Source organism: Amaranthus tricolor, chromosome 14 (assembly GCF_026212465.1).
Source record: "Amaranthus tricolor cultivar Red isolate AtriRed21 chromosome 14, ASM2621246v1, whole genome shotgun sequence".
Classification (NCBI taxonomy): Eukaryota; Viridiplantae; Streptophyta; class Magnoliopsida; order Caryophyllales; family Amaranthaceae; genus Amaranthus; species Amaranthus tricolor.
In genome coordinates this window covers 7,529,055-7,551,913 of record NC_080060.1, presented here as the reverse complement: position 1 = coordinate 7,551,913, position 22,859 = coordinate 7,529,055, and the positions used below count along the sequence as shown (strand labels likewise).

General features: G+C 31.5%; 2 protein-coding genes across 2 annotated transcripts; one reads left to right on the top strand and one right to left on the bottom strand.

The window, feature by feature from the left end:
• Positions 1-3,835: 3,835 nt before the first annotated feature.
• LOC130799238 (uncharacterized) lies at positions 3,836-6,746 on the top strand. Its single transcript, XM_057662345.1, has 5 exons — positions 3,836-4,153; positions 4,331-5,473; positions 5,639-6,129; positions 6,489-6,613; positions 6,721-6,746. The coding sequence occupies exons 1-5, from the start codon at positions 3,836-3,838 to the stop codon at positions 6,744-6,746; spliced, it is 2,103 nt and encodes a 700-aa protein (XP_057518328.1).
• Positions 6,747-7,962: 1,216 nt separating this feature from the next.
• LOC130799662 (probable LRR receptor-like serine/threonine-protein kinase At1g63430) lies at positions 7,963-14,782 on the bottom strand. The gene is made up of 13 exons (XM_057662834.1): positions 14,108-14,782; positions 13,785-13,923; positions 13,275-13,346; positions 13,054-13,197; positions 12,821-12,970; positions 11,706-11,822; positions 11,531-11,595; positions 10,698-10,955; positions 10,401-10,606; positions 9,811-9,943; positions 9,557-9,726; positions 8,913-9,128; positions 7,963-8,500 (listed from the first exon to the last, which is right to left on the bottom strand). Exons 1-13 carry the CDS (start codon positions 14,247-14,249, stop codon positions 8,255-8,257), a joined length of 2,058 nt encoding a protein of 685 aa, XP_057518817.1. The 5' UTR covers positions 14,250-14,782; the 3' UTR covers positions 7,963-8,254.
• Between the last annotated feature and the right edge of the window lie 8,077 nt (positions 14,783-22,859).

Genomic DNA, 22,859 nt, shown 5'->3' with positions numbered 1-22,859 from the left:
GATAGGAAGTCACGTGATTGTCAAATGAAAAGTCCGTTTACAACTCACAAGAAGAAGCACAGCTCAATGACTACTTTTGTTTTGGGGTGATTAGTGTTATTTCATGGATCTAATTGCGTCCTAATTTTTTAGAGAACCTTCTAGACTTCTAGTATTTACATTTTCCTTTACTTAATCCGAGGTCGCCATGTTTTAGTTGTATAGAAATGAATAAATTGTATTCTTAAAATTTAAAACATTTTGTGAAATGTATATTTTTGATTTTTTTAAGTTACAATTATCAATAGCAGTGCGCAAAATGAGACCAAAACCGGCACTCTCGATCCAAATTGAAATCAGTTGAGACCAAACCTAAATCGGACCGGACTGGTTTTCAATTGATTTGGGCTCTGGGTCTTACTAATTCTTCATTTTGAGTTTCTGATCCAGTCTGGTCTAAACCCGAAAAAATCCGAATTAGACCGGATATATATTTTTAAGAGGAATAATATATATATATATATATATATATATATATATATATATATATATATATATATATATATATATATATATATATATATATATATGGCTTTACATTTCTCATTCTAACACAAAAAAAATTTTTAACTCAAATATTTTAATTTTTTAATTATTAATTTGCTAAAATATTTCAAAATCTTCCATCTTTTAATTTATTTTTGGTATCAAATATTACATCCAAATTTGCTTAAATATTTGACCACGTAATTGTCCCTGGTTCTTACTATTTGGGGTAAAATCGACCGCTTTCCTCTAGTCTTTGCTGTGAAGGAAGTACGGGTATGGATTGTACGTCACCTTCCCTCACCCAGACTCTACTTTCGGGCGGAATATTAGATATGATGATGATGATTTGACCACGTAATTCACAATCTTTTAATTTATTTACCCACCAAATGAGGTTTTAATTTATCAAAGTATCAATGTCAACTGTGTTTATGTTATATTGTCAATTCATTGGAGTCGGACCACGTAACTTAAAATTTCAACCACTTAATTATTGAAATCCGGTGAATTGACAAAACGCTATAAACATTGAGACTTTGATGATTGTAATTTGTGAAAAAATTATTAAAGTAGTAATTCGCAAAAAATCTAAAATTTAAGAATTAATTCGCAAATTATTAAGAAATTAGAATATTAAATTACACAATATTGTACGAGATTTCTTCTCTCCTTTTGCATATTTTTTTCTCAAAAATAATGTTCCCTTTGATATGGGTTAGCCCAAACAATTAAAAAAACTGCTTTCTATACAAGTGTGAATTCAACTTTTTATTGTTTATTTTAATTTTTTTTACTAATAGGTTGCTTGTATGAGTTCGTCTCACGGTGAAACAGTCTCATACAAAACTTGTTTAAACTTAATAACCAAAATAGAACGTGCAAAGATAAAATGCAACACATTTAAATTCTAATAATCATACCCTTCACTCCTACATAATAAAGGAAGAATAAATAAAAGAGATGATATACAAATCATACATCCAATATTCCAAGTCAATCCTACAGTCTAGACTCTAGACGCAAGGAACAACGTGTGTTCCTTTGTGCACTGCTGCATGCATGTCAAGCATTGAAGGCTGAAGCTTCTATACTACGTTCTACTCCCTCTACATTTTGCAACGGTTTTTACCTTCGTTGGTTATAAATAATTGATGCATTCTGATTATGGGCACTATTTATAGTTTAAACTTATTTTCTATTTTGCGGTTAATGTGTAAGCAAAGATTATAATCAAGTGAGATCTTGTTTCAATCATCTAATCACATACTTTCAATATATTAACTTTTATAATTTTTAGATGTATATAGTTTAATATTTAAATGAACAAAATAACACATTGAATTGCGCAAAAAATCAAATATAGTAAATATAATAGAACAGAGGAAGTAGCACTTATCATTTAGTCTTAGTTTTGTATTCTATTGTTAATCTATAAGTTAAAACATAGTCAAGTGAAATCTTATGTCATTAAATCATCTTAATATAAGAATTATTAATATCAATTTTTATTATGTATAATTAAAAATATTTATTAGATTGTTTGAAAAAAAAGCAATAAAATCTGAAAAGTATAGAGAATATCATAATTGAATTTATATAAAAAATCTTACTCTTATTAGATGACATTAGAGTATTTGTTCTCATCCAATTTAGCTCGGTTGTTGCAAAGCAAAAAATACCTCAGCTTGATACCCTCTTCTGTCACAAGGAGTGGGGAAAAGCAAGAATAATGAGAAAACTGATAAAAAAAATTAAATAATTTTGAAAGAAATATGTGAATAAGAAGAAAATATAAGTTAAATAGAAATTATTCATGATCAAAATAAAAATAAGACAAATTTGGCATATAAGACACGACTAAAAAGAATTCAAGACCAATTCTTTGGGATAGGTAGTGTAATTTGGATAAATGGCATTGAAGATACATGTTGCATTGAGGGTTTTTAATAACTTTTTGATTGACTTTTGATATTTTAGCTTTTTAGATAGATAAACAGCTAAAAATTATTTATAATAGCTATTATAATTAGCTTATGGCTCATCTTTCCTATAATAAACAACAAATAACTAGAAAATTATGTTTACTAAATATCTTCTTAGCAGTCAGGTTAAATAACTAACTTATCAGCCAATAATTTCATCTGATCAAATCTACCAACAATTTCAGTCAATAGTATGCCTAACAACTATTTGCCAAATAAGCAGTGTCGTTGCTGACATTCAATGGTCCCTAGGCAAACTGAACAAAATGACCCTCTCTATAGAAATTTGATTATGATTATTAATAGATGTTTGGCAAAATAATAGAGACTGACCAAATATATTATAACTATTATTATAAATATAGCTTAAGCGTGTCGTATACTTCTTAATAACCCAGTTATATTATCCATAATTAATTTGAGTTGGTATTTATGTGGCTTGAATGGGAGTTATCCAGTGTGAGCTAATTGGAGGCAGTGGCGGACCCAGCTAGGGGCAAGGGGGGGCAGTGGACCCCCCAATCTGAAAAAAATAAATGAGATTTTTAAAAAAAATATATATATATTTTTTGCGACCACTTAGCGACCACCTGGCGACCAAAATTCCCGTCGCTAATCACCTTTAAAAAAAATAAAAAAATAAAATGCTACTGCTGGGAACGGGAATCCATTTAAAAAACAAAGCAAACCCTAAACGCTGGTACATACCTGTGTTCGACATTCGACAGACAAAACCTTCCTTCTCCAAATCTCCACCGCCAGTCCGCCACAGCCCACAAACGACCGGCCAAGTTCCAGTGTAGCCTTCGACATTCGACAGACACTCAATTCCATACTTCCTCAGTTCCTCTTCGTCGCTCACAGACATTCGACATTCGTCGCTCAATTCCATACATCTGACTGTTCTTCCTCTTCTTCGCTACGCCTACTCGCTTCCTCTTCCTCTTCTCTTCAATTCCATACTTCGATACTCGACAGACACGACACACGACAGTATACTTCGTCACTTGTGAGTTCCATGCTTCCATTACTTATTTAATTGTTAATTTGTAATTGTAATTGTTAATTTGTTTAATTGTTTCATAGCTTCATTAGTTCATTGTTAATTTGTTTAATTGTTGATCTTTGATTCTTGATTCTTGATTCTTTGATTCTTGATTATTGATAGTTAAATTGTTTGTTTGTTAACAATTAAATATTTAGTTAAATTGTTTGTTTAATTGAATAATTTGTTTGGTACTTTGGTTCATTGGTTGCAAGTTGTTACTTGATAGTTTGAATAATTAGATTGAATAATTGAGTCATATTTCTAATTTAATTAGGAAATGTCAAGTAATTCAAGTTCATCTTGTTCGAAAAAGTCAAAAGCAAAGGGAAGACAACCCGATCTTCGTGAATTATTGTTTAAAAGAATGAAATCCCAACAAACATCTAACGAAGGCAATGAATCTTCTCCTTTAAGTTCCCCTCTACGTCCTCCTTTAAGTTCCCCTCCAAGTGAAGATGTTAATATGGAGGTAGGTGGTTCAAGTAGTTGTGATGAACCATTGGATGATGAATGGGTGTATGATGTTGAACTTCTTCCTCATGACCCGGGATTGAGGAAAAACATAATGGATTATCCCCCTAATGAAAGAAATCCGGTTAGGAGAGCATATATTCTTAAAAAACCTTGCCAACCAAAAACACATGATTTCCCTCAAAGTAATATCTCCGGTAGGTTACGCCGTTTTAGTTTGAATTGGTTCAAAAAATGGGATTGGCTTGAATATAGTGTTGAAATGGATGCCGCATTTTGTTTTGTTTGTTATTTGTTCAAGAGGAATGTTGAAATTAACAAGGGGGGTGATGCATTTGTTGTTGGAGGGTTTAGAGCGTGGAATAAACCTGAGAGGCTTGAGAAGCATGTTGGAGGAATTAAAAGTGCTCATAATATTGCTTATGAGAAATATGTGAATCTAAGAGATGCAAAGAAGACATCAATTGAATTTGTATTTGATAATGCGAGTGAGGTTCAAATGAATGAATATCATATTCGTTTGAATGCATCCTTAACTTGTTTGAGATTTCTTTTGGGCCAAGGTTTGGCATTCCGGGGACATGATGAAAGTGAGGAGTCATATAGTAGAGGTAACTTTACTGAGCTTTTGAAGTGGTTGGGTGGGAAGGTTGAGGAAATAAGAAAATATACTTTCCAAAATGCACCCAAAAATTGTCAATTAACATCTCCCAAAATTCAAAAAGACATTATCACTTGTTGTGCAAAAGAGACTACTAAGCGCATAATAGAAGAGATTGGTGATGGTTACTTTTCTATTTTGGCCGATGAATCAAGTGATGTGTCTCAAAAAGAACAACTAGCTCTTGTTTTGCAGTTTGTTAATAGAGAAAATGGATCGGTAGTGGAACGCTTTTTAGGCATTCTACATGTGGGTGATACTACCGCTTTATCTCTTAAAAATGCCATTATGTCGTTGCTTATGGAACATTCATTGAGTCCTTCCATGATAAGAGGTCAAGGGTATGATGGGGCAAGTAACATGAGGGGTGAAATCAATGGCCTCAAGACTTTGATTATGAATGATACTCCAAGAGCCTATTACATTCATTGTTTTGCTCATCAACTTCAACTAACTCTAGTTGCGGTTGCTAAAAAGAATGTTAATTGTACTTGGCTTTTTGACGTACTTGCAAACTTGTTAAATGTGGTGGGAGCTTCTTGTAAGAGAAGAGACCTTATTCGAAAACACCAAGCTCAAGTAGTGGCTCAAGCTTTGGAAGTGGGGGAAATTGAAAGTGGATCGGGTTTGAATCAAGAACGTGGTTTGAGTAGGCCGGGAGATACACGTTGGGGATCTCATTACAAGTGTCTAATAAGTATCATCAACTTGTTTCCTTCAATTGTTAAAGTGCTTGAGGAGATTGGAGAAAATGGCTCTCCGGATGATAAGCTCAAAGCTCAAGTTGTTTTAGGATCTTTGGAGCCCTTTTATTTTATTTTTATGGCTCATTTCATGTTGACTATTTTTGGCTACACTAATGATTTATGTGTTGCTTTACAAAGAAAGGAACAAGATATTGTGAATGCCATTAGCCTTGTTAAAAGTACAACGAATGTGTTGCAAAAGATGAGGGATCAAGGATGGGATAGTCTCTTAGACAAAGTCATTTTATTTTGTACTAAACACGAGATTGATGTTCCATCTATGGATGCTCAATATGTACCTCAAGGAAGATCAAGACGTTTTGCTAAACAAGCAACAAATCTACATCATTTTCGCGTTGACATCTTTTTGGAAGTAATTGATTTGCATCTTCAAGAGATTGATAACCGTTTTAATGAAAAGAACATGGAGTTACTTACATGCATGGCTTCCCTGAGTCCTAGAGGTAACTTTGCATCTTTTGATAAAGAGAGGATACTTAAACTTGCTTCTTTATATCCCGAAGAGTTTTTATGCTATGATTTAACGGCTCTTGATCTTCAACTTGATGTCTTCTTGGATTCTATGCAAAATGATGAAAGATTTCATGATTTGCAAGATATCAATTCTCTTTCCATGATGCTTGTTAAAACAAGGAAACATGAGACTTTTCCTCTTATACATTTGCTAATCAAGTTGATGTTGATTCTTCCTGTTGCTACGGCAAGTGTAGAAAGAGTGTTTTCCGCAATGACATTTGTCAAAAATAAGTTGAGAAATAGCATGGGTGATCAACTAGTGAATGATTGTTTGGTTACTTACATTGAGAAGGAAGTGTTTCTACAAGTTTCTGATGAAAAGATTATTGATCGCTTTAAAAATATGAAAACTCGAAGGATGAATTTGTAATTTTCATTTGAACGCTTGTATTTTTTTTTTAATCTTTTAGATTGTAAAACTTTTAACATCAGATTTGATATTGTAAATTGTAAATATTGTCTTTATTATGTTTTCTATTTTTCTTTAAAAAAATAATTGTTCGGACGACGATTAGATCATCCGAACGACGTGACGTTCGGATTTTGACCCCCCAATTTGAAATTCCTGGGTCCGCCACTGATTGGAGGTCCCATTTGAAAAAGATGAAGTGGAATCATCAAGTTCTGAGAGGGGCACAAGGTTAGTGTCAGATGGCCATAAAGAAAAAGACTTGAAGTGTACTCTACAACTTGAACCAACCCTACTTTCCAATTTCCATGAATTTCTGGATTTATCTGCTGTTCCAGCCTCCAATATTGGTTCAATTTTATGATTTGATTTTAAAATTTGTTTGTTTTAAAAAAAAATTGGATTTTAACAACCTTGCCAACCAGTTTGATCAATATGGTTGATAAATATAGCTCTTTGCATGTTTATTTTATTAACTTTGCATGTAAGTACTTGTCACTTATTGTTTTTCTCAAACTTAGATTAAAAAAAAAAGATGATGAGTGATAGGTAGATCAGTAGGTGACAACTAACTTTGTAAAATTTAGTCAAATTTCATGATCCTGAACTAAAAATTTTCAATCTTTTAGGATTACAGCTACGATGGTCATGAGTCCAAACCCTGTAATAGGAGTCTAATGTTTTGAGACCCTGTGAATTCAGGTCCAATATATTACAGTAAGTCTCTTAAGAGACTGTCTCTTTAAAAAACGACTCCCAAAGCCCAGCCAATTTATTAAAAAAAATGTATACAAAACTTTCCTCAAAATTCGCACACGCATTTTACAAAACACTAGTACTTTCTCTGTTATGTTTTTCTTGCTACCCAACTTAATGGTACAACAATTAAAAAAAAGAATCAACCTTTCAAAAGACTATTTTACCCTTCAAATAAATATTATACTTCCTCTGTTCTGTTCTCTAATTTGTTGCCTATATGTGGGTATATTATGAATACAAATTAAAGCAGAAATTCAGCTGCAGACTTTACAAAGGGCAAATCTAGGCTCAAGCCTCTTATGCCATGAATTAGACCATTTAATTAATAACCTAATCTATTTTAGAGTCTCTCTTATTCTAATCAAAAGTTTCATTTTATTTTTTATACTTATCAATACATTATTTTAACCTTAAATATTTCTAATTATATTAAATTAAAAATATAAAAAGTTAATATTAATAAAATTTATATGAAAACGAATAAAAAAAATATTATTTGACTATGTTCTAATTAACTTATAAATTGAGAATAAAATACAGACTAAGACAAGACTAATTATTACGATTCTTTTGGGCAGTGATACTAAATGGTGGTAATGAAAATAATTTATAGTGTAAAATTTCATAAAAGTTCCATGTTATTCTCATGAGGATAAAACTTTGATCAAAAAAAAATTTCATATATTTCAAAATCTAATCAAAATAAATACAAATTTAACTAAAAACTTAATATTTTGTATTCCACATGAAAAAGTTGAAAGGTCAAAGTAACCATACAAATTTAAAAAACATTTATAAAAAAACTAAATACTCAAGATCACTGCATAAAATTTCCCAAAATATTTTTATCACTTTTTAACTGTCTTTAGTTATTTATCCACATATTTTAAGTCTGCTTATCAATTAATTTAGTGGGCACTCGATACACAACAATACTTTCTAACTCTTTACATAATTGCCTAAACCACAAGAGGAAGAAAGACCAAAACTTTACAGATCTTCAACAAAGAAAGACCAATAAAATAGATGGTTGAAGGCTGACGAAAAAAATGGAAGGGGATCAATCAAGAGACTATAATTTGCTTTACACCAAGTATGTTAGTATCGACAATATCAAGTAGAGAGCGCTAATTCGGCCCATGCCAAAGATGATGATCTAAGCTCTGCGGACATAGATAAATCAATGCGGTTCTCCAACAATGTGCACAAGTCGTACATTAGTGGTCGCTTGACAGGGTCGGGATTCAGGCACAGACTTGCTGCCTCGCAAATGGCTTTGAGGTCCTCGTATTCAAAATGCTTTAAGTTTTTGTCCACTATATAGGGCATTACCTCAGCTACCTCAAGGTACTCTCTAGCCTGTAACACCAAAATTTGCTATTAATTGAAGAACAAGTTGATCTGAATTAAGTCATTTTATAGTTGGTATAAGTAGAAACTTCAATTTTAATGATTGTGTCAAGGAATCAATTCAACCAAAAACTTACGTTGATGGTTGAGGCTCCAAAATATGTTATATACCCTAACACGCCCCTCACATAAGAGCCCATTGGGCTAAAAGTGTGAATGCGACACAAGACCTCCTCATTCCTAACACTAACTATTTCACTTTAAATGAGTGGAAGTTGAAATTCAAACCCGTGAGGGCCGTGACCTTTTGTCACGTTGGCTTCTGATACCATGTCAAGGAACCAACTCAATCAAAAGTTTAAGCTGATGATTGAGGCCTCAAAATATGTTATATGCTCAAACAGATTGGAAGTAATCATACCCAATCTACCAAGCTTCCCGTCTCTTTGGAGAAGGGTTGTCTTCCACTGACAATCTCGAGTAGGAGTACTCCAAATGCGTACACGTTACCCTTTACGTCTAGATGTCGTGCTTCAATTGAACGTGGAAGAACACAAATATCACCATTGCTGTTTATGGCTGATGAATTTTTCTCCGATCTTGCTATGATGGTTTTCCAGCTTTCAAAATCAACCAGCTGCAAGATAATTTTTCTTCAATTAATCAAGTTATTACTTTTATGCCTCTACCAACATATTATCAAGGAACCAGCTCAACTAAAAGCTTAAACCTAATGGTTGAGGGCCCCTAAAATATGTTGTACACTCAAATAGGCCCCTTCTGGGCTAGAAGTGTGGATGCAACACAGACCCTCCTTATACCTAATGCTGAATATTCCGCTTTAAAAGGGTTGATTGAGGTTTGAACCTGTGACCGCTTATCACGTGACTTTTGATAACATATTAAGGAATCAACTCAACCAAAAGCTTACACTGATGGTTGAGGCCCTAGGATATGTTATATCCTCTAACGGATATCATCTAATTTGAATATGTTAAATCCCAAGCCAAAATGAAAATAGTCTATGAAAAGATAGTTACACAAAATCGAAAATACAAATGCTACCTTGGGTGAAAAATCTTCGGTTAGATACACGGCACTAGAATTCAACTCGGATATAGTAAAAGGTGGGTTGAGTTCAGTATGAAGATATCTTAGTCCACGCGCAATGCCAATTATGATTTTCATCCGCCTTGTCCAAGACAATAAGCAACCTTCTCCATCTTCAAACATGGCTGCAATCTCAAACACAGAATCAACACCTCTGCCACTTTATAAAGCCGAAGCACAAAAACTGATGATGCGTAAAGTTCACTTACCATGCAGGTGTTCGTATAATGTTCCATTAGATGCATACTCAAAAACGAGCATTCTTGTTAAAGGAGCACTTTCTCGGCAATAGCCCAAAAATTTAGCTGCATTCTCATGATTTAGTCTAGCTAAATCTGCTACCTGATCATGATTCAAAGTGAAAGTCAGAGATAACATCACCATGCTTCAAGTGGGCCATAGAAAAACATAACTGTGATAAATTTGTTAACGGACTTGTACGCAACAAGACCCCACATAAGAGGAGAGTTGGCTGCACATAGAAGTGTTCATTCGAGTCATCGTGTCAATTTCGGGTTAGATATTTCGAATCGAGTCAAAATTGGGTCTTGTATCCACATTGATTTTTATATTATTTTAAATTCACTTTGAAGTCGGGTTCGGTTTCAAAGTCGGGTAAATATCGGGTTGTCGGATCTGTTTTGAACACCTCTAACTACACACGAACTTGATGAAGTTTCATCCTAAAACCAATTGGTAATAGGAGTAACTCATCAAGCTTATAAGTTAGTCAACCTCTATCTAATTTGTCAATATGAGATCACATGTGGATTATTTTTCCAACAAACTACACCTATACCTCTTTTTGGAAGTATAGCTCATAATAGCCGGTCCATTGTTCTTCTTTGATGCAGAAGGATATCACAGCAATCTCAGATCCACCTTTCATTGTGCCTTTGTAAACCATACTATCCGAGGAGGTTCCAATGATATTACTGAAATCTTCACAAGCCACTTCAAGCTCTTGTCTATTGAATCTCACTATATCTTTCAACGACTCCGAATCTATTTGAAAGATTATTTTGGAGCAAAAAAATTAGCAAACGCTACTTAATCAATAAACCGAAGGGCGTAGTTGCTAGAGTGAAAGATTTACCTATGTACACAGCCAAGCGATCTTTGTGACTTCCTGATTTCTTCCAAGGGATGATCATAGATGATTTATGGTCGCATCTTTTATAACCAGTTATTAGAGCAGTAACGAAGAGGACACCCACCATGGTTCCGGTCACAATTTCTAAAGCCAAAAGCCAAGTAGGTTTTGACGTGTTGTGATGACTAACTTCACTCTTGGAAGGCTTACTCTTTGTTCTAACACTAGTGTTTGAATGCGTTTTAGCTGGTGCTAAAGATCCTGAAATAAGCAGACTAAATTTATCCACATAAAAGATTTTCGACCTTAAAAGAGGCTCTACCAATGGTTGCATCAGCATTGCACCTTTCCAATGAAGGAAGATCTACACTTAGACATTTTAAGGTGTTTATTCAAACTCATACATACTATTAGTTAGTGATGCAGATATCGTAACGCCTAAATATCGCTCAAAACCATAAGATATCTTTAGATACAACCCAAAAGCGTTTTTTTACACCTTTACAACACGCGAAATATCGGTTGTTTATTTTTGAAAACCTTTACAACACGGCCGACCCGATGCGATGCGGCCCTATTTTTACACTATGACTAGAAAGCATATGCAAACCAAGTTAAATATAGAAAATTCCCAAAACAAGCCTCAACACATCGTCATTTACTCGTATTATATCACCCTTATTTTCTTTTTCATTCTTTAAGCTTCAAAAAGCATAATATTGATCCCCCTTCCTTGGAGCAAAGAAAGGCATAAGATCGAGCGATGATTGGTAATAGACAAAAAAATACGAAAAAACAGAGCAAGTAGATAATCTTCCAATTTAACTTGTACATACCACATTGTGCAACAGACCGCTGTTTTGAATCCTTATCTTGAAGACAGTTACCCTGAAAGCTTGAGCTGCAGAAGATTCAAAACATTCATACTTATTTCCGATAAATAGAGATTTTCCGGAAATTTGTGTAGGTAATAGAGAATTTGAAGTATCATACGATAATGTCTACACTAACCCTGGCAGATGTAGCAAGCATTTCGGTATGCTCCCAACAAAGAAGTTGAATGAGAAATCAGCAACTTTTAGCTGAGGTGAGCGGCAAAAGCCTGTAGCATTCGCATCGGATGCATACCTGAAATTCCATAACAAGATGTCAACATAGCCGTGACCACTATGATCGGGTATAATGTATAACTATGATTTAAAAGGCGTTCAAAATTCTTTCTCGATATATCAATCAAACATAAAAAATGATAGCAAAGAAGCTTGTTCTGCGCCTACATCTTGGAAAAGATTCAACAACCATTTAAGAGTTCACGGCAAGCTATTAGAAAAAAAGACTAGAGATTTGACGCGTGAAAATTTGTTATTGGCTTGTAGCCTTGTACACAACAAAACCTGCACAAGAGGAGAGTTGACTGTATACGAATCTGATGAGGTTCCATCCTAAAACCGAATGGTATTAGGTGGAGTGGCCCGTCAAGTATATATGTTAGTCAAGCACTCTCTAATTTTTCAATATGGGATCACACGTGAGTTATTTTTCAACAAAAAAATGTCGCTAAAATTCTCTAGGACTACATCCCTCTACAGTTGGGTACTTTTTTGTTTCACATAGACACACTTCAGTGAAGTCGGAGATTTACAACAAAAAGGGTGAAAAGTTTGATAGCTAGTAAATAGTTCCGTTCTTGTAACATCAACTATCACCTTGCTAATGCTGTCACATAGTAAAGAACTCATAATCAGCCATTAATGTCAATGATCACACAGTCCCAACGATACAAAAGCAAAGCTAACATACATGTTTTTTCACACTAGAACCATTTTTAGAAGTGATAACTAATTTGATATTACTAGAAAAGCCATAGCTTTGTTAGGCTGTGACAATTTGCCACATAATCACCCCGTAGGCCTACTCGTATGGACACACCCACGGACACCCATGGGCTCAGGCCTACAAACCCACGCGTAATGAGCATTGACTTGCATACTCACTTGATGAGGTCACTCTTTTCCAAGACCATATGATATTAGGAGGATTACCCACCGAGCATAATAGTGATGTGGGATCTTCGTCATATGCTACAACCTTACAACCTAGAATATACATTGTAAAAAGATGCTTACATTCCGTGCATACTTGCAGAAAAATTAGCATTGGCAGCACCAGGTACAGTTCCTTGGAGCTTATTTCTATCCAAGTACAGCTCCTGCAGATTTCTCAAATTGCCAAGCTCAGAAGGCATGGTACCCGTCAACCCGTTCGACTGGAGGTTCCTACAGCAGAAAGAGCAATACTAAGACACTAACTACAGGCAACAGGTAACACTATCACAACCAATCATACCAAAAAATCTTACAATTTTACAAGGCTGTTTAAATTCTCTATTTCATGTGGAATTGGCCCAGATAGCTGATTTGCTCCAAGATCCAAAACCTTGAGGTTCTTTAATTTACCAATTTCTTTTGGAATAATTCCAATAAGATTATTCCCATGAAGGAGTCTGAAATTAATAGTTGAAAAGAATTAAACCTAAACACCCTAAAAAAAACACCCAAATGAATGAAAATAGCAACATACAATTCCTGTAAATTACTCAGCAGACCCAATTCTGGAGCAATAAATCCCTTCATAGAACACCCAGATATGTTCCTGAACAAAATCAAACCATAACATTTTACAACACAATCCACAATTTGACAATAAAACAAAAAGCTTTTACTAATAATTCAGACTATGTTATAAAGCTTTTTTTTTCGTGCTTGTGACAGAGGTTCGATTATCATCGCCTTCATTTCCCTCTTGCCTTGTGGGATTCTCTAGCCTACTCCGAACCAAAAACAAATAATAAAAAAAATCTATATACTCTAACACGTCCCCTCACACGAGAGACCATTGGCTTAGAAGTGTGGATGCACACAAGCACCGAATATTCTACTTTAAATGAGGGATGGTTGAGATTTGAACCCACGACCTCTTGTTGTCATGTTGGCTTCTGATACCATGTCAAGAAAACAACTCAACCAAAAACTTAGAAAGACCATAGGATATATTATATACTCTAACAATCAATAAGGATAATTTACTTACAGTTTAACAACATGATCTTTAGCTATTGAACAGGTAACTCCAGACCATTCACATGGAGTTGCATCTAAACCATTCCAATTTGATAAAACCAGATATGGGTCATCATAAATGGCTTCTTTGAAAGCAGTTAGAGCCAAAACTGAAACCCAGAAAAAATATAAACCACATTTTAAAATCAGGGAAAATCAATACTATTTCTATAAGATAAACTATGAAAACTTTCTAAAAAAAGCAAGAAAAATCTAAGTATTCCTAAATCTTGGTAATTATGATCAAACCAGATGATTAAGATAATACTAATCAAGATCCAAGAGAAAACATACCTTCAACAGATACAAGAGAGTCACATTTAACAGTGAATGCTCCAAAAATGGCAAATTGAACCAAAACCCAAGTTAAAGCTCTCATCTTTATGCAAAAAGACTCACTTACTTCTTTGTTTAGTAAGCAAATCAAAAAACCCATCAAGTAAATTCCTCATTTACTCATAAAAAGTTGAAAATGCCCACTAAATAACAAAATTTAATTTATGAAAAATCGAGCAAAAGGAAAGAATAACAAGGATTTTCACTAACTTGGAGAAGTGGGATTTTCAAGAAATATAAAATAGATCACAAAGTTCAATGCTTTAGTTACTGAAACTGCTAATTTAACAAAATAGTTGGAGAAAATAAAAAAAAAAAAAAAAAATCAAATCATGGAGGTAAAATGGGATTAGGAACAAAAAAGTGGGGAAATGGGTAGCTTAGATTGAAAGTGAGGATTAGATAGTTGTAGTTGAGATTAAATACATAAAAAGGTCACATTAGCAAATGGGATGTTTTTTGAATAGGGAGAAATTGAATGGATGATGATGATGATGGATGCATCATTTAGAAAATTTAATAAAGATGGGGATAAATTATTATGGGAAAGAAAGATTTAACAAAATTTTTTAGGTGATGAATATGATAATGATGAGATGTTAAATTCCGCGTTTTTTGAACTTTATTATGTGCTTTATATTTTCGATTTTGTTAAACATGTCAAAAGTGACTTGTAGACTTAATATTATTTTTTTTTACTTGTAACATAGCTAACTTAGATACTATTTATTAAGTAAATTGACTTTTATACTATCGGTAATCTATAAGTTAAAATATAGTCATATGAGATCTTACTTGAATTATTTCGGTTTAAAGTTTATTAATTTTGAGTTTTCATAATTTTTCTAAATGTATAATTAGAGATATTAATAAATGAATTCGTACATTGAGGAATGTGAAAAAGCAAATGGTGCAAGTAAATAAGAATAGTGGAAATACTTCTCTTTATGTAATTTATTTATTTTTTTTAAGTTAAAACATAGTCAAATGAGATTTTGTTTATAGTTTTTTTGGATTATTGTTATTAATATTTTATAATTATACACAATTAAAAATATTCAAAATTAATATAATGTTTCGACAAGTGTGAAAAGTAAATAAAACTTGTAGACCGGATATGAGAGAGAATGACTAGTTTAATTTTCTGTATGAATGCATAAGATATCTTAATACAATTATTATTTAAGGTTTCTTTAAATAAACCAAATTGACATTATATTTGAATATAGAAGAATTTTTTTATATTTTATTATGAAGATATCTTCTTAATTTTAACGAAAATAAATATTTGTGTGATTTGTTGAATATTTATATTTATCTTTTTACTCTTAGAATTTTTAAAAGAAAAAATTAGACACGCTTGCAACACGCGTCATTGAGATTCAGATATTAACAACTTTTAAAGTATATAGTATGAAAGATTTCAAATTCAAAATGTAATAAAATAATGTTTTGTTTTTAGTAATAAATAGAAGAAAAAATTACCTCAAAAAATTGTAATAGCGTTGTGGTTTAGAGTTTCATAAATATATGTCCTCGTACAAGTGTGTTGATTTGAGTTTGAATATAAAGGGTCAAGAGAGTTAGGTCTCATCTAAAATGAAGAATATATATCATTTATTAAGAATAGTTTTGAATTCAATTCTCATCTAATCTTTTCTATTCCCTTAACATATCTTATAATCAAAAGAAATATATTAAGTATTAGGATAGATCATTATAATATTTGGTTGATTTAGAATTTTTCTTATTTTTATTTATATAATATTATTATAAATATAGGTGAGTCGATCTAACATACCATAAAGTTGGACTATATAGACCATTAAAGAAACTTTTCAAATTTGTTGGAGCAGAAACAAGCTTAAACTGGTTAAATTTTAGGATAATGAAAGGTGAAAATATATACAACCGGGCTCCACAACTTTAATGATAAGCGACCCTAATATTGTGCTAGCAAATTAGCAATCACGACTGCATTCTCACAATTAGAATTAGTTGGGATTTCAATCAAAAATCTAAGTGTCGTAGAATTGAGTACCTACCACCAACAAAAAAAATAAAATTTAAGATAGGGTAATAATTAAATTATAGTTATTTATATTTTAAATTATTAAATAATAGCTGGGATTATTTTTCAGATTTTCCAAATAATATTGTAGCTAAATGACCTTTAGCTGTTACACAATGGGCGTGTATATCATTTAGGATCGCAAATGATTTGAAGCTAAGGTATTAATAAGAATAAAACTTGCAACTATTTAATATAGATAGACTATATCAAGAATGATTGTTATAAGTAAAAAAATCTTGTGATAAGGGTTCGTCTAAGGAGGCTTCTAACTCTACGAATCTAGTTTTGTCAATAAATTTGCGATCGTACGTGGTGTACACATCTTGTTACCACACATATATACAAGGGAAATGATGAGTGAATTATTGATTCTGGATGTTCATTTTATAAATCACCTAACAATAGTTCTTTACAAACTATGGGATGGTAATTGGATGAACTATCATCGTTGACAATGATGCTGCTTGCACAGAACAATAGTTGATTTAGCAATATGATCCAGGCCGGATCCAAAATAAAATTAAATGATGACAAATAAATTATTTATTACTACAAAAACAATTCAATTTGGAGACAAAACCATATTCTGAGGAGAGATATTTAGTGATAAAAATGATGACAAAAAGCCTTTGTCACCAACCAACTACAAAACAGTTTTGTCGCCTAATTTATCACTAAGATAAATCTTGTTACTATTTTTGTCACTAAAAGGACTACAGAACTCTTAAAATTTATTTTAGCGACAAAGCCTTTTGTTGCTAAGGGTTTTTTACTTGGCATTTAAATTTCGGACCTCAATTTAAATCTTTTCAAATTCATTCGTGAAACTTTTTAACTTACTATTTCATTCTTCAAACCATTTACCTTCTTTTTCAACTTCTCTTTAACATCTTACTAACTTATTCTCCTTCTTCTCTCTACTTTTTCAAACCTTTTTTAATTGTTCTTGTAGAATTTTGTCATGTTGTTCGCATCTCTTTTCACGGGTTTTCAAATTCATTATGTGTATGTTATTTTGTCTTTTTTTTTCTCGCTTCTTCTTCCATTTTCTTACTGTTCTTCATGTGCATGCTTCGATCTGGGTTGTATTTTGTTGTTCGTTTATTTTGTTCTTATTTATTTGGATTGTGGGGTTTTTGTTCTTACTGTTTTTGTATTTTGTTCTTATTCATTTGATTTTGTGGGTTTTTTTATTCATGATTTATTTATGAGTTTTTTTTCTTCATGATTTATGTGGATTTTATGGGTTTTTTGTTCATGATTTATGTTCATAATTTTGTGGATTTTTTTCATGATTTTTGATGTGGATTTTATGGGAGTTTTGTTCATGGTTTTTTTTCTTTGATTTTTTCATCTTTTAGCTCTTCGTTTTTGTTCCTTTTTTGTTTTATCTTGGTTCGTTTGTTCATGTCCAAATCCAAGTTCGTTTGTTCTTTATATCCAGATCTGGATTTCTGTGTTCTTATTCTTCGTTTGCTCTTCGATTTTTTTTGCTCATGACTATTTAATTTTTTATTTAAGATTAATCTATTCATTTAATTTCAATTTAATTATTTTTGTTGTTTATATAATAGTGTTTAAGTATTATTAATAAAAAACATTGAAATTTGTTATTATTGTTAAATAATAACAGTAATAATTACTATTATTATTTCATAATGACAAATATTCAATTTTTTGAAAACCTAGAAATTAGTTTAGAGACAAAGGGTTTTGTCGCCTTTTTTATCGCAAAATGGCTTTAATGACAAAATTAGTGACAAAAAACCCTTTGTCACTAATTGTAGTTTGGTATCACAGTGAAATCGTCTCATATAAGAATTCATCGAAATTATATTGATGATTACCCTAGAATGGTTTAGCTCTATATATCTTTAATAAGCTTGATGTGCTTGAGGTCTTATTAGAGTGAAGGAAAGATCATGATTGAAAAGAATTCCTATAAAATCATGAAGAAGATGGTCATGAGGAAAATAATTGTTGAAATTAAGGTAAGTCGTAATGCTTCAATATATTAAATTGGATATATGGCTAAGAATTGAAGGTTTCAATGTGATGAAAATGCATTATTAGATGATAAGAAAATTTATTCACGCAATGTGGGCGGTAATAAGCAATTTGATCATCGGTGATAATGTGCATCAATAAAATTATCGGTTTTTATAAAAGAGAATAATCATGCAATTCTATAAGTAAAGAGAAGATTAGAGAGTATATAATAGATGAGAAGATGTGGATGAATGAATCAAATCATCCCATATTTATAGCCATAAGTCCCAACGGCTAAATTTAGGGGACAGTTCTTCGGTGGTTTGTGACTGATTCGATTTCTGGTAATCCACCTCGTGACCATCACTAAATTAGATTTACATTCAGTTCCTTTTTTATTTGACACAGATCCATTGGGTTTGGAAAATTTAAATCCAAACAAAGCAGATCTAGTCTAATTCTGAGTCCAATAATTTTTTTTCTAGAAAACTATATAAAAAATATTATGAATATTTTGTTTAATTGAATAAAATTAATTAAACATTTTAAATTAACTATGGTATTCTACTTTATACTAACTGAGAGATCAAATACATGAAGTTTTTTAATATTCAAGTTCTTAATATGAAATATTTATCAATTAAGTAGTCTTTCGATTTTTAAAGTACAAATTCAACGACTACATTTCAAATTACATAAATCGACATATTCCAAATCAAACAAACAAATACATATATTTTTTTTAATATAATAAAAAAAATAAACATGATCTATGTGTCGGATTTAAATCTAAAAATGTAGACTCAGACCCAAATCCCGACTCTTAAATCATGGACCTAGATGGCTAAATCCAATTCAAACCCATAAAATCTAAAAATACATGAATCAAAACCCTTAAATTTAGGTCAGTTCGATCTAAACCCAAAGCATGTTAAATTTCATGAATGGGTAAGGTCTTTCGATTTCCATGCCTACACAAACATTTAGATTATATATATTATATATCTATTCTTAAAATATTATTTTATTTATCTTTTGATGCACAATATTAATAATGGATTATGTATCAACGTTTCAGACTAGGGATAGGGTAGTTGGAGGCGTCATATTCATATTTTAGACTACTGATGTCCTATTAGATTACCTTTTGGTGTTCTTTCCCTCTTGCTTCTCTCGTTTCTTTTATTATTAGTTTTTTGTTTTCTTTTTTTGCAGTTAGTTCTACTTATTTATTTTATTTATAGGCATTTAATTTATCTTTCCCGTGTAGTTACATCTCTTTATCTTTCTTGAGCCGGGGGACTCCTTTGGCTGCGCTCTCCTTTATGGATATGAGTTGCTGCCGTTCTTCCTTCCCCAGACCCTGTCTATAGTTTTTCTATGAGCGGGATACACTGGGTAGAATGATGATGATAATGATATTTATCAACGTTTCAGTTAAATTCAAGGATAAAAGAACTAATTTTCTATAGATGATTTAAAAGTTCAACTGGTCATCATCATCATACCCAGTGTATCCCGCTCATAGGAAAACTATAATCAGAATCTGAGAAGGAAAAGAAGACAACTCATATCATAAAGAAAAGTGTGGTCAAAGAGTCCCTCTAACTCAACAAAGATAAATTTAAAATATTTAATGATCCAGTCCAACATTCTAAATATTTTCTTGTCCTATATTTAACTGACCACTTTTACTGAGCTTAATGGCAAGCTAAAAGATCGCACAATTTTTGTGAAGAAGGGGCATGATGATGAGGCTCTATTTGAGTTCAAAGTTAATGAAGGTGCACAATAAAACTCCTATAAAAGAAAATTTGACTGCACACAAATTTAATGAGGTTCCAAACTAATTAATTATAAGGGGAGTAGGCAGTAGCCCATCAAATTTATATATTAGTCAATACGTCTCTAATTTTTCAATATAGAATTGAGTTATTTTTCCAACAATTTTGATCAATTGATAGTGATTCCATTCATCTCGGACTTTACTAAATTTGTGATTAAATTCACTGAGTAGCAAGGCCGGCCTTGAGATTTGAGAAGCTCTGTGCGTAATATTACTTATAGGCTTCTAAATACTCATTATACTCTTATAGACCCCTAACTATGAAATATTAAAGCGTTGCTTTTCTAATTGTTTGAATGCGCAATACATCACCAACAGACCAAACATATTGAGATGAACATTCACTTTGTTTATGAAAAGGTCAACGTGATGATGTATGTGTTCTTCATGTGCCCTCTCTATATCAAATTGTTGACATCTGTACCAAAGGCCTTTCTAAGGTTCTATTTATATATGTGATAGAATAAAATATTTAGATTTTATTATGTTAATATTACTAAAATATATTTATTCAAAAAATATTACTTGAATATATTGTGCATCATATAAATATTCTAGTTGCTAAACTTAGCTCATAATTGTATCTATATATACATCAATCGATTAATAAGAAAGAGAGCAAGCCAAAACATTCTAATATGAGAGAATTAGGATTGCAATTAGCTAGAGAGAATGTGGATTACGAAGTGTTTAGCATACTCCAACTAATGTAAACTAGATAGATTTCCAGGTAAAACATAGATGTTATAAATATTTACTGATATAAATAATTAATATTATTTTATAAAATTAATCATATAAAACATTAACTTAATGATTAAATCTTTGTATTTGTTATGATATTATTATCATCAAAGTGAATAAATAATTAATTATACAATAATATTAAAACATATACTCATAGTAATTAATGATAATTAAGACAAATAAAATTTTAAAAATACTCTACAACTATGATTGATAGGAGGGACGATTTAGTTGAAAAAAATAGCCAAATTAATTAGCTTATTTATTACTCTCTCTCTCTCTCTCTCTCTCTCTATATATATATATATATATATATATATATATATATATATATATATATATATATATATATATATATGGCATAATTATAAAAAACTACCTAACCTATACCTCTTTTTGTAAAAAACTATCTTATGTAAAATTTTTGCAAAAAGCTACTTTATATAATACAATTCTTTACAAAACACTACCTTATAACGGTTTTTAGCCTTTGACCGTTAAGTTTAACTCTTGACCCTCATGTGACAGTCACGTGATTCTTTAATTAGCCAGAAAACGGGCCTTAACCCCAGTAAACCCAACTGACCCGCGTTCCCTTCCCTTTCCCTCTTCCCTTTTCCTTGCTTAAAACAGTAAAAGCCTTCCATGGATGCCACCAAAAGCAACATGCACTAAGACCACCGGAAAAAGACCCAAGACGGTCCCTAACCATGCGCCAACCACCCAAACTATACCAGCTACCGTGGCTTGAGCCACCGAGCCGTCAAAGTGGGCGTTTTTGCTCAAGCTTTTCGCAACATTAAAATGAAATTCGACCATCAAATGTTCAAATTATAATTCCAAAATAAGGGCAAAACGTATAACTATCATAAAATTATAGTTTAGAAATGATTAATTATGAAATTTCACAAAGTTCATGAATTCAATCAAATTGGGGAAAAATCTAGTGTTTGAAAAACGAAAATGAAATAGCATTTTTGGGTTTAAATTAGTCAATCAAACAACAATCTAATTGTTGGGTAATCCAATTCAAACAATAAAAACAAATTTTCGATAAAGAATTATACCAAAATCACACTTTTAAATCTTGATGTTGAATTTGGTAAAACACCAAATGACGTGAAGAAAGAATTGTGTTTCGAATTTTCCTTCTTTTATATAATTTTTTTAATTTTGTTTTTAATGGCATTCAAATTTATAAGAAAATGGGATTGGGTTAGTTTGATTAGAGGAACCTTCAAATGCAAATGGAAATGTCAATTTTGAAGCAAGAAGAAGAACTTGCAGCCATGAAAGCTTCATCAAATGAAGAAGGTCTCTTTTAAGGGTCACGTGACGGTCAAATGCCAAAATTAACGGTCACTTGTTAAAATCCGTTAAAAGGTAATGTTTTGCAAATAATTGTATTATATAAGGTAGTTTTTTGCAAAATTTTTTACATAAGGTAGTTTTTTACAGAAAGGGTGTAGATTAGATAGTTTTATATATATATATATATATATATATATACACACACATATATATATATATATATATATACAATTATATATATATACAATTATATATATATATATATATATATATATATATATATATATATATATATATATATATATACATATAGATATATATACACACATATATACACACACACACACACACACACACACACACACACACACATATATATATATATATATATATATAAAGAAAAATCTAATACTTTTTACCAAAAAAAGTGTAACTGTCAGGAAAAAAATATAAATGCAAAGTAACACGTTTTTATATTAAAAGTAACACCTTTTTATGGTTCTTACGGTTTCATATAAGGAAGGTTTTCACTTGAATTTCTATATATATATATATATATATAAGGGGTCTAATAAATGTCATTAAATCCACTATATATACTATTAAAAATTTGAAGGAGTGACATTTAAATTAAATGTCACTTAGTATACCCACTAAAAGCAAATTATGTTATAGTGAAATATCAAGTCAAATATAAAAAGTTTCTCTATCAATAATAGAAAAAAGACGGAAAATATTTTAGT